Raw genomic sequence first — 14,556 nt, forward strand, 5'->3', positions numbered from 1 at the left:
CAACAGCTGAATGAGACAGTTTTTCTTTTGCTGAATCTCTGCCAAATGATGCAATTTTCTGTCTGCCTGCCTAGTTGTATGTTGGAATAATAATATGTGTGGGCAGGCGACTCAGGAGTTAGAGCGGGTCGTCCACTAACCAGAACTGTCAGTGGTTCAATCCCCGGTCGATCCTCCTATCTGGCTTACGAAGTGTGCAAGATACTGAATTCAAAATGGCCCTGGGCTCTGCCGACAGTGTGTGAATGGCGTGTAGTAGAGAAAGTACTGTGTATAGAAGTGCTGTATGACATCCTGACTTTATCACTTGTGCAACTATTATTTATTACACTATATGTTCTATAGCATTTATCACCATCCCACAACTGTGTGTCCCAAACAGTGACCTGCTTCATTCATGGTTAAGCAAAAGTACTTAAGTTTATTGTTGCATATTTACATCGTTACCTACAAGAAAATAATGCATAGGTTTTGTAGCAGAGGAGAAAAGGGAAACCTGTAGCTTTCATTGGGGGGGCAAATTCTCTTTTGCAGGGTTTTACTGCTAAAGCCTTGGAATGTTATGTTGGTTACACGTATGTTAATTCATTTTAGCACATTTCAGATAATTAGTTGCTGTGTAAGTGACCTTAGTAAGTCAGTTTTGGTTCTCTAATTGTGCTACTGTTAAACTTTACAATTTACCACTATCCCATGATATGGCTGCAGTGGCTGCTGTCCAGCAAAATCTATGAAGTCTCACCTCAAGTTTTCGAGGGACAATTTATTAAATACATTTTTATTATGAATTGTAGCTTTAATTCTATATAAGTCCTCCTAAGTAGTGGACAACTATATATACCGTGTACTCCCTCCAAACCATTTTCCTTCTTGATGTTGCAGGTTGTTCACAGAGCTGTTGGCAGCGTGGGATGGATGTCAGAAGTACTTCTACCGTTCATGGGCCAGGAAAACGGTCATGCTGACTGCTCTTCAGCAACCGGCGAAGGTAACACACAGAGTACTCTTTGTACGATGATCCACAATTTAGTGTTGTGTGTTGTGTGTATTTATCCTGAAGTGTGTGTTATTGTTTGGTTGTAGGAGCTGGGTCTGGGAAACATCGAGCGCTGCAGAGGCTTCACCTCTCACATGTTCAAGCTGCTCCTCAGACAGAGGCGACGTCTGGCCACACTCACAGAGCAGTGGGTCCATCTCAGGTCAGTGTGCGGCCACGGGACCAGATTTCCAAAATTACTTTTTTTATAATAATGTGGGTGTCACACTGGAGGAATACTGTTTTCATTTACCGCTGTAATTAGTTTGTTTAATTATTTCTTTATTTCTTTATTTGTTCAACTGAGCACTAAGATCATTTTCATGTTGTTTTTTTTAGGATTTTATGTAAACTAGTATTACTTGGAAAAACCCATAATTGGCAATCAGACAAATATTTTCAAAATTGAACAAAAAAATTGGCATAAAGAGAAGTTTGAAGGAAGTTCCTCAAAACAAAATAAATTTATAAAAAAGTTCCAGTACAAGAGAATGAAATTAGGTTTTCTGTTAGTACATTTCATTTTTGGTTTTGGTGGGGGTTTTCTTATGAAACACATGCGTATTATTAAATGTTATTATAATAATCTATGATCTAGATTAAGTTGGAATGTGTTTTTTTATTACTGGAATATGACCTATTGTCCTTTTCCATCCTACCACCTCCAGGAGGCTAACTAACAGTATACAGGACATCAAGACCCACCTCCAGAGCCACAGTGAGGACCCAGGCTGTAGCATCCCGCCCCAGGCCTCTCTCCAGGGCTGGGTCAGCAGAGGCCAGGCGCTGGCTGCTCAGTGCACCACGCTCCTCCAGCAGCTGGCCTGGCTGCTACAGTGCTGCCCTGAGGACCTTCCGCAGGAAGAGGAGACGAGCAGCTGCAGGCAGCACACCCTGAGGTGCCCGTCCCCGCTGGCTGTACACCGCCAGCCTCCCGGCTGTCTGATGAGGCGGGGAGATGCCACATGGTGCCAGCTTCACCAGCGCGTGACCGCTATGTTGAAGCAGAGCGAGAGCCTGAAGGTGGAGCTGGACACTGTGGCCAAGCAGAACTCTGAGAGAGTACTCCACACATGGTAAAGCACAGTCGCACAAGTTTTTTAAAATTTGTATCTAATGTACAGTCCTGATAACACTGCTATTTTTCCACAGGGACCACTTTGTAATGTGCTGTTCAAGCTTCGACCAGCTGGGGATTGTAGCGGCTGAGATGCCCAGTGTGGAGCAGCTCTTCATCCCGGCAACGTGCGTCGGGAGCGCAGAGAGTCTGCCGGCCATCACCCAGAGCCTGCAGTATGTCAGAGCCCAGGTGGAGGCTAACATCACGGAGTTCACCACCTGGAAGACTCAGCTGCTCTCCCTGGGACACCAGCACCCAGGTGAGTTCACTGACCAGTCTCCCTGATGCTGTCATTCCTTCAGGGGTCACTGACAGACACACACTCACTCTCCTCCTCCCCTTGTTTGACAGATCTCCAGTCTGCCTTCAGTACTGAGTACTCTGCTGAGCTGGAGACAAACATCAACATGGTGCTGTGCGCTGTCCAGACACTTGTGAAGAGGAGGGAGAAAGAGCAACAGAAAGAGCCACAGAAAGAGCAGCTTGGAGACGACAAGAGAGGTGAGGATGATGCAGAGGGTTCAAGCAGTGCTGTCTGCACAGCTACTGGATGGAATATTCAAAATCACATGCAAATGCAAAGTCAAAATCCCAATAAACGTAACTATTGAAGATTAAAGAAAAATGGATTCTCTCCGCTGCAATATACCCTTTTACTTTATAACAGTAGGTATGTCAGTCTAGTAGAATGTCTTCTTTTGAACTCCAGAGCTGAATGGACTCATCTCAGCAGCAATTAGACCAAAGTTTCAGCCTGATGTAAATAGATAGAAATATTCAGAGCTCTTTTTTTGGACATTTTATTGTTTTGTAGATTTAATTTTGAATTGTAATATATTATTATTATTAGAGGTGTGAAGATTATGGGAGGCTACTACAGTTGAGGTAATTAATGGAAAACTTCAATAACAATTTGCACAATTACTATGTATTCACAGCTGTTTTCATCCACAGTATCACTTACAGATGTTTACGTTTCAGATCATCTTGGTAAACTCTTGAAACAGTTGTGTGTGTGTGAACAATTAAGGACACAGCAATTTGATTAAGAGATGCTAATAGTCAATAAGAAAACATGCACCATCAGCAAAGGGAAACCACTTCTGAAAACCTTTCTTTGAAGCTGTCTTGATCATGTTTTTAAAGGGCACTGACAGCAGTTATGGTTGTCCTTAACTATCCAATGTTATTAGATGTTTCAGAGGGAGCTGAAAAGCAGGAGGAGGAAGAGCCTATGGAGGACCTGCTGAAGCCCGGCCACCTGGCCCGTCTCATGGAGGAGGAGCTGGAAGCAGAGGTGGAGACTCTGTGTGTGGGAGACGTTAACGTCAGACTGGAGAAGCTGCTCGGCACGCTGAGAACACACAGAGATGCCTGTCAACCACCACAGCTCCAGGTATAAACAGCTGCACATAGAATATATGGAAAACAACTTATCTGTAACACTGTAGTGACATTGTTTTCATCCGATTCATTTTAAAGGGCCAAAGACTAGAAGATTTACTCATTTGTAGCATAAAATCACATTAATGTCTTTTCGAGACTGATAATGTTGACAATTAACACCCAACCTCTCAAGCGTGTTCTGCCATATAGTTTACATTATGAGTAATGTTTAGCAATATCAGTATCCGTGTTGCTCTGTTTTTTAATGTGTCTCTTGTCGCCATTGTGTGTTTTCAGGAGGTGAACAGGGCGTGCAGCATGTTGGTGCGTCTGGAGCCTCTGCTGGGGATTTACTCCGACCTGGTGCGATACTACCTGGCTGTGTCCCTGGGAGCACACAGGAGCACGGGCAAACTGCTGACTGTACTGGCCAGCATCTTCACCGAGCTCGCCCAGAAGGTACAGACACAACAAACGTTTCTCCTTTTCACTGTAAAATTGTTCTTAAATACGTTATGCAGGCATTATTAAGTGATTAAGTTCAACTGAAAGCAGTGATTAAATGATTGTTCTGTCGTCCTCAGGGTTTCTGCCTACCCCAGGAGCTGATGGCCGGTGGAGATGGAGAAGGTGCCACAGAGTTCCACGACTACGAGGGTGGTGGTATAGGAGAGGGAGAGGGCACCAAAGACGTCAGTGACAAGATTGAGAATGAAGATCAGGTAATGAAAGGAATCTTTACAAATAAATTGATCTCACTCCTAACTAGCTTTATTCTGGAGCTCTCAGTTGCTGTGGTTGTACCAAACAATGAGATTTGAATGAACTTCCCCTGGCTGTGAAACAAATGTGACAAATTATAGTTTTCAAACAGAAAATACCAAGCAGCCTTTTTTTGGTTTTACACAGTCAAAATATTTTGTGAAACTACTTCAGTGCAGATTGTCCCAACAACCTGTGGACATGCAGAAAATATCCAGTTTCCAGTGGTATAAAACTGCCAGTAAGAGGTTTTTCTGTGCATCTGCAATCAAATCAACAAAATATGGAACATAACAAAGACATGAAGTTACCATAACAAAATCGAGTGGAAATCCAGTAAAATAAACCGAAGCCTTTAAGACCTTGAATAAGTCTTTTAGTAAGTCACATTACTGCTGAATCTCTAAAGAGGATTTTTAGTTTGGTCAACATTTCTCCTCTTCTTCCTCCAGGTGGAGGACACCTTTCAGGAGGGCCAGGAGAAGGAAGAACAACAGGATAAAGAGAAAATCAAGGCCGAAGACAACGCTATTGAAATGTCAGAGGACTTCGATGGCCAGATGCATGATGGGGATGAGAACGAACCAGGTGATGTGGCCCACCCGTTTTTGCTTTTGTTCCATTTCTTGGTTTTGTCTCTTGCTTTCTAGTCCCTATTGCTGGCTACTGGGAAACTGGAGTAAATAAATACTGGTCAGAAATGTACTCGGATGCAGGCACCACTTTCTTGTTGCTGTGTAAGATCATAAGGCTAGGAAGGCTTCTTCTTTATAAGAAGATCGCCAGAAATTACCTCCTTTTTTATCATCTCATGCTGGTGACCTACGACAAAAACATTTCAGAAAGTAAAAACGCCTCTTCCAAGATAATTGCTGATAAGATCCTTCTTCCATTCATCATTCTCAGGTGAAGATGAAGAATCGGATAAAGAGGACCAGGAGGAGCTGGACAAAAAGATGGGGAACCTGGGTGAAGGCCAGACTGACACTCTGGATGAGAGGATGTGGGGAGATGATGAGGATGATGATGAGGAGGAGGAAGAGGGAAGTGACATGGAGGAAGAGTCTGGCCAGGGCATGGACCAGGTAAAGGACACTACATTACCATCAGGGTTCTAAAGAAAATATAAAACAATATTTAACATGCATCGTTAATGTCTCCACTAAGTATTGCATTGGCTGTTTTTCACATTAATCAATATTAAAAACCAGTGAGGTGTTGTTGGTGTGGCCTAATTTGCTGTCAACACTGGATTCTGTGTCAGGGTGAATCCGAGCTGGTTGCCAAAGATGACAACTTGGACGCTGAAGAGCCAAACAAAGACAAGAAAAACCAGGATAAAGATGAACAGACGGTTGAGGAGGAGAAAGAAAAGATCCACGAGCAAGGAGATGAGGTAATATTCATTAAGAACTGAAAAAGTTTAGAAGTACTCCTCCCTTCATACCCTGATCTCCTCTTACTTCTGTGGTTGTGCTGTGTCTGATCTGTGCTGTTGCTGTTTCTCAGAGGGAGTTTGATGAGAATGAAGTGGATCCGTACCACGGTCAGCAGGACAAGAGGCCTGAGGCTGAGGCCATGGATCTGCCCGAGGATCTCAATCTGGACCAGGATGAAGAGCCTGGAGACGATGGAGAGGGCGAGGGTGACGGTGAGACCTGCTGCTGAACTTAGAGCTGCTGCTTTTTTACTAAATGAACACGCAGCTGAACCAGGACAGTGATTTCAGAGGCAGTTGCGTGAAGGGAATGAAGCTGATAGACAAACGAGCCTTTTATATTTTAACAAAATGGTCTCCGGGAGTATTCAGACCTTTCCAGTGGAAAAAAAAATCCCTGTAATGAAAGATAGAATATGTTAAACAATAAAAGCTAAGAAATTATAATATTCTTTTTGGTTAAAATACAGTTAAAATACATTCAGTTTAATGTCATCTACAGGAAGTCATAGAAAAGCACCAAAGCTGTTGTAGAAACACATAACTTTGAGAAGTTATTGTGTTAAAAACAAAATATTTTTGATATATAAAGAGTCATCTTGTGGTAATTATACATCCACAGAACGTGCAACAGTATCTGTGAAATACATTACTATACCTTTTAGCCTCTGAAACATGTTTTCCCTCTTCAGAAGAGAATCCCTTAGACATCGATGAAAAACCCATGGACCTGGATGAGAAGGATGGAGAGAAAGATGGAGGAGAGAATGAAGGAGCAGAGGAGATGCAGGAGGAACAGACAGACCTACCAGGAGAGGAGAAGGAGAAGGAGCAAGAGCCCAAGACTGAAGAGGAGGCGGGAGAAGGGGAGAAAACAGAAGGTGACGAGGAGTCTGCTGCGCAAGATGAAGAGGAGGAGGAGAAGGAGAAGAGTGGACAAGAGGCAGGAAGAGATGAAGATCAGACTGTTCGAGACGACAAAGGAAACAAACCACAAGTGTGTATTTAAAGGAGCTTCTGCAACTTCTCTCTAAACAAATACTTTTGTTCTCCGTGTCACTCTAATGATTTGTCATGCATGCAGGATGAAGAAGAGGAGGGTGGGGATGAAGAGCAGCCAGAGTCAGCAGAGAGGAAGGAGCATGACAGAGACGGTCAGACTGGAGAGGAGAATGTCCAGAGCGAAACAGCTGTGGAGCTGGGAGGAGAGGCGTCAGAGAAAGACCAAGCTAAAGAGGTACACTTCACTCTCACTCTGAACTGCATCAAGAGCTTCACCTGTCTGAGGCCTGTTACTCTAGAAAACCCAAACTGTGGGACAGTAGGACCTGAAATCTTCAGATTGTTCAGATATGGTTTCAGCAATGGGTACAGAGTGGTCTTCAAATATCCCCATGTCACAGACTGCTCTGATAAAGAAATGAAACAATGGACTTAGATTTAAAGACATGCAAGATAAAAGACGGCAAACATCCAGTATCCACATTAAAAGGAGAATCCTTGAAAGATTGTAAATTAAGGTAAAAAACTTGAATAAATATATTAAGAATTTAACATTGCATTAGTTAATAGGCTTAGAGCCACTGATTGTGTCTCTACCATCTCGCAGCTCTTCAGCTAATTGATAAATCTCTGAGCGTGTTCAGGGTCTCAATTACACAACATATTGTTTTGCTATGTCAGAGAAGTCGAGAGAGCTCACACCACTCAGCTGTGTTAACACATTCAAGTCTCTCTCTTTTGAATTGTTGCATGTGAGCTTCTGTCCTTATTGTAGCTCCCATCTTATTTTGTGTTGTATCCTTGACTTTGAATGAATTGGGCCTGGAAAATCATTGAAAAGTCTTAAAGGGTAAGTTCACTGAAAAATGAAATTATTATTATCAAATAAATTATCATCATCTACTCACCACTATGCCGATGGAGGGTTGGGTGGAGTGTTAGAATCCCAAAAACACTTCTGGAGTCTCAGAAGTAAACTTTGTAGCAGCAGAATCCGATACAATTGAAGTCAATGGCGACCTATCTTCAAACGTAATAAAACATCTGACTAATAAGATCCGTCTGTGCAGTTAAACAGAAAAAGATCAGAGGAGACATTTCTCCTCATGTCCTGAAGCTTTACAGTCAGTGGTAAATGTTTGTTGCTTATGTATGCATGATATCAGAGTAAGTTGGGATCGTGTCAGAAATAATTTATACACGGTCATGAGTTGAGCGGCTACTACCACTGATCGACTCAGCACAGACCAGTTCAGTGGAGCCAGGTCTGGATCAATTCTTCATCCACTGTCAAGTTGTCCCTTAACAGACGATTGAATCTAAAATATTAAAAAATGTTCTGTCTTCTCTAGGAGCATGGGAGCGGGGCAGCTGATGCCAGCCAAGCAGATGGTCACCAGTCAAAGCTGACGGCTAGAATGGCTTCCCAGACACAGACTCAGAGCAAGACTCAGGTACGACTCACAGGGATCATGCTCCATTTCTACCTGCCTTTTGTTTTTCAATCCGTCTCATCTCAGCTTCCTTGTTATTCTACTGCTCCAGAGCTTCAAGAGAAAGCCTGGTCATGCAGACAACGAGCGATCGACAGGCGACTACAACGAACAAATAAACAAGCGCCTGCGTACAGTGGAGAGCAGCAAGGAGAGAAGTGCAGACAACAGGCAGAGCGACGCCCAGCAGGATTCTGAGCTGTACGAGCACATCAAACAGGGAGAGACGGCCTACGACACTCAGACATACGGTCAGTGATCACACAAACACACAAACAGCCCATGAGAACCTCAGATCAGGTTTTTTAGGCGGATGAATGACTGTTGTGTTTCCAGATGTGGCGAGTGCAGACCAGCAGAAAACAGCAGGGCCTCAGCAGGACCAGGATCAGGATCAGAAAGATGAGGATGTTGCCATGGAAACAGAGAACCAGGAAGAGGACCTCCAGGCCGCTGATGTCAAGGAGCTGAAGCCTGAGCAGCTGGATTCAACCAAGGCCTCCCAGAAAGGTTTCAGCATATCTTCTTCTCCTGCTTCAGCAACTCATTGTGTTTATGTTGGTTATGATTTTTTTTTTTAAAGAAAGCTGAACATCATCTCACTTCTTCCTCCTTCTGTTCCATGTGCAGGTGTAGACAGTGGGGAGATGGACGTGCAGAGGCAGGGAGAGGAGGAGGAGGACCAGGAGAGATGGAAGGACCGACAGCGTCTCGCAGAAGATAAGCGAGCAGAGAGAAGCACAGAATCCACAATTCACACTGTTCCTGAGCTGCTGATGGACACCATGGAGGTAAACAACTGCTGTAACACAGACACTCAGCTTTGTTCTTCTTCCTCTTCCTACACAAACATTCTCAGGGCTTTCGTTTCGCTGTGGGCCAAAAAACAAAGAGAATTTATTATCAAAGCCGTGTCTCTGTGTTTGTGTTTGCAGAAAGCAGAGAGAGACCCAGAGGAGATGAGGAGGGAGATGGAGCTGCAGCTGGAGGCCTGGCACAAACTGGCTCCAGGAGCTCAGGAGGAGGTGAGGCTGCGACAGGAGGTTTAATTTAAAGTTTCCTCTTCCACTCTTTGTAAATTGTGTAAATAGTTAACTGTATTTATGTAGCACTTTTCTAGTCTTGATGACCACGCAGAACTCTTCACAGTTTAGTTTTGCCATCCACACACATTCATACAGTTGTATCACACATCACTCACACACTGCTGGCACTGCCCTCAGGGGCAGTTTGGGCTTCAGTATCTCGCCCAGGAACACTTCAGCATGTGGGATAGGGAGACTTGAACGGACCACTAACCTTCTGGTCATTGACCCGCTCTACCTCCTGAACTACAGACGCCATGTGTGACTAGATTATCAGTCGTCCAGATCATGGTTTATCTATCAGTACTTTATTTTCTTAAGGAAGTTTTGGCTTTTTTCTGCAATGTATCCACCGTTCTGAGTGCACAGTCTGTGGGCCTGACTGAATGGCCACGAGACATTTAAAGGGGTTTAAAGTTTCTGCTGACATGCACTTTTCAAACAAAACAGATTTTAAAACCCTACAATGTTTAGTGATTTTGCACCTTGTCACCCACTTGCATTTACATCCTTCTGTGCATATGTGATACACAGAAAAATGAAGAGCCACTCATATGCACATTGCTCCATCGTCCCAGTGGTCCAAAACTCCACAGGCTACATTTAACATTTGTAGTGTTGATTAATCTCCGGCTGTGTCTGAGATCTATTCTCTGTGATCTCAGTGGTTTACATTTACTAATATCAGGTTGTAACTCGTGGCCGACGTGTTCTTGTCTGTGTTTCAGGAGAGTGCCGCTGCTTCCATGTGGCATCAGTACCAGACTCTGACCTCCGCTCTGTCCCAGCAGCTGTGTGAGCAGCTCCGCCTCATCCTGGAGCCCACAAAGGCCGCCAAGCTCAAGTCAGTACAAACACAACCCAAAATACTGTGCTGCAGGGTAAAGATGGCAAATTGATTTAGAACGTTTTAAGACCACTTCACTTTTGCTCACTTTATTATGTTGTATGCTAATTTTGATCAATCTACACTCAGTATCCATAAAGCTAAATGAAAACATAACAGTTTGTCATTATGGGATAAGGAGTAAAATTGATGTCTCACCAGACCAGAGAATCTTTTTCCTCATGCTCTCAGATTCTTTTAAATCAATTAATGATTATAGCCCATATTCCCACATCCTCTGCCCTCAACACTTAACTGGAGTGAGGAAAAAGTACCCAAAAAGTTCTTAGCTAAAAAATATACCATAGTAGCCTGGTAAGCCTCTATGTTTAATCACTGGTGTTGACTGTGGTGTTGCACTGTCGCTTCACAGAGGAGATTACCGCACAGGGAAGCGTCTGAACATGAGGAAGGTCATCCCCTACATCGCCAGTCAGTTCCGCAAAGACAAGATCTGGCTGAGGAGGACCAAGCCCAGTAAGAGAGAGTACCACGTCTGTCTGGCTGTGGATGACTCCTCCAGTATGGTGGACAACCACTCCAAACAGGTGAGAGCCCCGTCATGTAACCTTGTATACTATTTGTATAGCTCTTCCAGAAAGCTGTTATATAGATTAAAAATCAATTATGATTATTAAAGCTGTATTCAAATGTGGTTTGTGTTGGTATAGGACAGGACAGGTCTGTTCACTCTCTGTACAGAAATATCTGTTTTATAGAATCATAATGAATATAAGAAATTGCAGTATATATATTATATATAAGTACGCACAGACTCGAGCTCAGTAAATATCTGACAAACGACTTGTTGTGTGTGTGTGTGTGTGTGTGTGTGTGTGTGTGTGTGTGTGGTGCAGCTGGCGTTTGAATCCCTGTCAGTGATCATCAACGCTCTCTCTCTACTGGAGGTCGGACAGGTGTCTGTGTGCAGGTAAGGACCTTTTTTCTTTAATTGTTGTTTTGATCTATGTCTATTTGCACAGTGATGATAGAAAGTGATATAATGGTGCTAGAGAAGAAAAACGTTACTAAATTAACAAACCCAGAAGCAACAAGAGGGAAACATGCACAGCTCGTGGTGAACAAAATGTACATGTAATATTCTGTTGGTGTGTTCAGCTTTGGCGAGCAGGTGCAGCTGCTCCACCCCTTCCAGCAGCAGTTCAACGACGAGTCAGGGGCTCGGATCCTCCGACTGTGTCAGTTCCAGCAGAAGAAGACCAGAATAGCTCAGGTGGGGGGGTCGACCATCCTCTGTTCTTTAAACATAATGACTGAGTCGTGTGCAGCAGACTTACTGAATCAGAACGATCCATTAGAATCAACCTTTTACACCTTTAACAGCAAATCATGCTTTAATCCTGACGTCTGTAAGAAATACTACACCTGTTTTTTAAAAGCTTCATGATTCTTGCCTTAATAAGACACCTCCTGTGTTTCCATGCCAAGAGCCCCACCTCATATAATGAATACATGTTTGAAAAGCTTTTAAACAAGTTGACATTTCTGCCTTGTGCCTTTTTTAATATGATCGAATACATACTGTGAGCAAACAAGCTCCTCTCGTCAGACTCACTCTCTCATCCCTCTCTCTCCTCTGTAGTTTATGGAGACTTCCACCAAAATGTTTCTCGCAGCTCGGCAGCAGATTCCAGGATCTCTAAACTCAGGTAAGTAAACTCAGTACTCGCGCTACATGCTGAGTGTACCTGCTCAGTCAACTGCTGCTGTGTATTGTGGGACTTTTGAGATGTGTGTGTGTGTCATTGAAATGGCAAAGTTTAAGCAGCAATATCTGTTTTCAAATCTTACTTTGCTGAGAAATAATCCCAACTATCAGTTTGCACCAAAACATTTTGATCAATAACAACAGATTTAAAGACCATTACACATCTCTTGTTGGTTGATAAACAGTTTTAATGGTTGTAAAAGCTTTTTAGTGTGTGACTGCTTGAAGTCTTTCTTCCTGCTGAACCTGTGTGAGTGAATGGAGTCAGATTGTGTCTGATGTCCATAAACCAACCTGTCATGTGACACAGAGGAGGTACCCGTACCAGAGACGGCTCCTCTGAGGGGAAAACGAGTAACTGCCACAGACCTGAACACCTCAGAGGGAGCGTTTCCCTTCATGTCACTGTGATACAGACAGAATTATGAATTATGAAGAAGCTCAACAAGCAGCAAAGCCTGTAAACACTGAACTACAATAAAAAGACTTGTACCGCCTTCTATTGAAAACATCCTGTGTTATGATGTTAAAATACATCATAACACAATAAAATATTCATTCATGCATGTCACTTTGCTCAGTCCCACAATGCAACATTTCCCAGTATGCCACTAAAGTCAGTGCTAACATGTATTTTAGACATTTTTTACATAAACGTGTCTTTTTAAAGATTCTCTCTTGATTTGAAATGTAAAAATTAGACTGGGAAATGGAAATCGTTGGTCCTTTCATTGTATCCACTATTCAAAAGCCCATTTTGTGTATATATCAGGCGACATACAGTAGACATCACTGATATAAATAAGAATATAATCTGTTCTACTTCTGGTTTTGACTGCATATGTACTTTATCACATCACAGTTAGGAAAAAATGTCCGAATGCAAACTTCATTATCAGCACGAGTAGTTTCATTTACCTTTAATCCCCTCGACCGCTCCCCTCTGACCTCTGACCTCCCTCCACAGACACGGCCCAGCTGCTGGTCATCGTTTCTGACGGCAGGGGGCTTTTCCTGGAGGGGAAGGACCGGGTGACGGCAGGAGAGCAGCAGCTCGCAGCGCAAATGTGTTTGTCATCTTCGTGGTACTCGACAACCCCAACTCACGGGTGAGAAAAGCAGAATTTGGCTTCACTTGTATTTTACTTTACCGTACAGAAACTGTTACTAAGCAGCGTTTTTCTGTGCTGCGCTGCAGGACTCCATCCTCGACATCAAGGTCCCCATATTCAAAGGGCCGGGGGAGCTCCCAGAGATCCGCACCTACATGGAGGAGTTCCCCTTCCCCTTCTACGTCATCCTGCGAGACGTCAACGCCCTGCCAGAGACGCTGAGCGACGCTCTCAGGCAGTGGTTTGAACTCGTCACGGCAGCCGACCAATGAGAAGCTATCTTTCACACAAAGGGAGAAGTGTGCGGCGACCCACTGCACAATGCCACTCTGCTGCTAAGCTTCTCAGTCAGAACTGAAAATCAACAGAACAAAAAAAAAAACAGAAGACGGTTTTACCGCTGTACATGTGCCTTTATTTTCTTATTTTTACTGTAGATTTTAGTAGAGTTTAATAGCAACCTTTGCTGTTTTATCTTTGTTATCAGAAGAATTGTGTTTCTTTTGTAATGTAACGAGGATTGCTTTAACTTGCACGTCTCAGATGAAACGATAGAAGTAAAATTGTGATTTCATTGCGTGTGAACCACCTCAGTGAAGGGTCAGTAAATACCTCTGTCCACCTTGTACAATACCCCCAGACCATGTGTTTGTTTGTGTGGATGTGACAGTCAGTGCTGCAGAGATCATCCAATCATTCATGTGTGAACACGACAGACGTGCAGAGCTGTGCTTTGTGCAGAAGGACGTCACGACCTACAGTAGCATGTTGTCGTGGTCGTGACTGACGCTCGGAGGAACTCCTAAATGTGCCTTGGAGAGGAGAACAGTGTTGCATCTCCCTCCACAGCCGGACCAGCTGCTGGTTGAGGAGTCGGAGGCACGGCCACAGCTCTGTCACAGATTTTTTAGAAACTCCGATCTCATACACTTTGAAGCACAACGACGGCTCCGCAGATTCCAGTTGTGAGTGAATGCCCCAGGATTAACCAGTGTTTGTGGTTTGAAGACGACACATCTGCTGCGTCGATCTCAGCAACTGCTGAGCGACGGCTCATCACCGTGTCTGTTAGGAGTAGATGAAATGTGCATTGAAATGTTTATCATCACCTCTGTGTTTCGTAGCGTACATGTAAGTGTCAGCAGACACTGGCCATATTTAAGAGCATCCATCTGTTAAATCATGACACGAATGATCCTGACAATAAACTGTTTAAAAAGCAGCTCTGTCTCTCTGTCTCTCATTATATTATTGCTCCAACCACAACATCAATAGACATTCTGACAGCAGCATGTTTCTCATGTAGATACAAGATGTTCTGTTGATAAACTAAAATTACACCTTAACTGTCTCATAAAGAGTAGCTGTAATGTAAGACAGGTCTTAATGTGCACAGTTACATTCAGTAACTTTACCATCAGCCCTGGAGCCTGGCAGGTTTAATGCAACTCCAGAAGAACACATTCCATTCGATATGTGAGCCTGGGGAAATTGGGAATAAGTGTCA

At 43.5% G+C, this 14,556-nt stretch overlaps 1 protein-coding gene across 1 annotated transcript in view; it reads left to right on the plus strand.

Annotated features, from left to right (window-relative positions):
* The window catches only part of mdn1 (midasin AAA ATPase 1), a 57,669-nt gene extending 43,398 nt beyond the window's left edge, over nucleotides 1-14,271 (plus strand). The window contains 27 exon segments of the mRNA XM_035143470.2: nucleotides 883-988; nucleotides 1,084-1,199; nucleotides 1,705-2,112; nucleotides 2,189-2,415; nucleotides 2,508-2,657; nucleotides 3,350-3,552; nucleotides 3,840-4,001; nucleotides 4,127-4,264; nucleotides 4,757-4,892; nucleotides 5,211-5,389; nucleotides 5,569-5,700; nucleotides 5,814-5,955; nucleotides 6,435-6,739; nucleotides 6,827-6,979; nucleotides 8,097-8,198; nucleotides 8,290-8,488; nucleotides 8,574-8,747; nucleotides 8,868-9,028; nucleotides 9,173-9,262; nucleotides 10,051-10,166; nucleotides 10,582-10,756; nucleotides 11,066-11,139; nucleotides 11,328-11,442; nucleotides 11,812-11,878; nucleotides 12,905-12,984; nucleotides 12,987-13,046; nucleotides 13,136-14,271. Coding sequence (XP_034999361.2) covers nucleotides 883-988; nucleotides 1,084-1,199; nucleotides 1,705-2,112; nucleotides 2,189-2,415; nucleotides 2,508-2,657; nucleotides 3,350-3,552; nucleotides 3,840-4,001; nucleotides 4,127-4,264; nucleotides 4,757-4,892; nucleotides 5,211-5,389; nucleotides 5,569-5,700; nucleotides 5,814-5,955; nucleotides 6,435-6,739; nucleotides 6,827-6,979; nucleotides 8,097-8,198; nucleotides 8,290-8,488; nucleotides 8,574-8,747; nucleotides 8,868-9,028; nucleotides 9,173-9,262; nucleotides 10,051-10,166; nucleotides 10,582-10,756; nucleotides 11,066-11,139; nucleotides 11,328-11,442; nucleotides 11,812-11,878; nucleotides 12,905-12,984; nucleotides 12,987-13,046; nucleotides 13,136-13,321 — 4,156 coding nt within the window. The 3' untranslated portion in view covers nucleotides 13,322-14,271.
* Nucleotides 14,272-14,556: the final 285 nt, after the last annotated feature.

The sequence above is a fragment of the Hippoglossus stenolepis genome, chromosome 20, assembly GCF_022539355.2.
Source record: "Hippoglossus stenolepis isolate QCI-W04-F060 chromosome 20, HSTE1.2, whole genome shotgun sequence".
In the NCBI taxonomy this organism is placed as follows: domain Eukaryota; kingdom Metazoa; phylum Chordata; class Actinopteri; order Pleuronectiformes; family Pleuronectidae; genus Hippoglossus; species Hippoglossus stenolepis.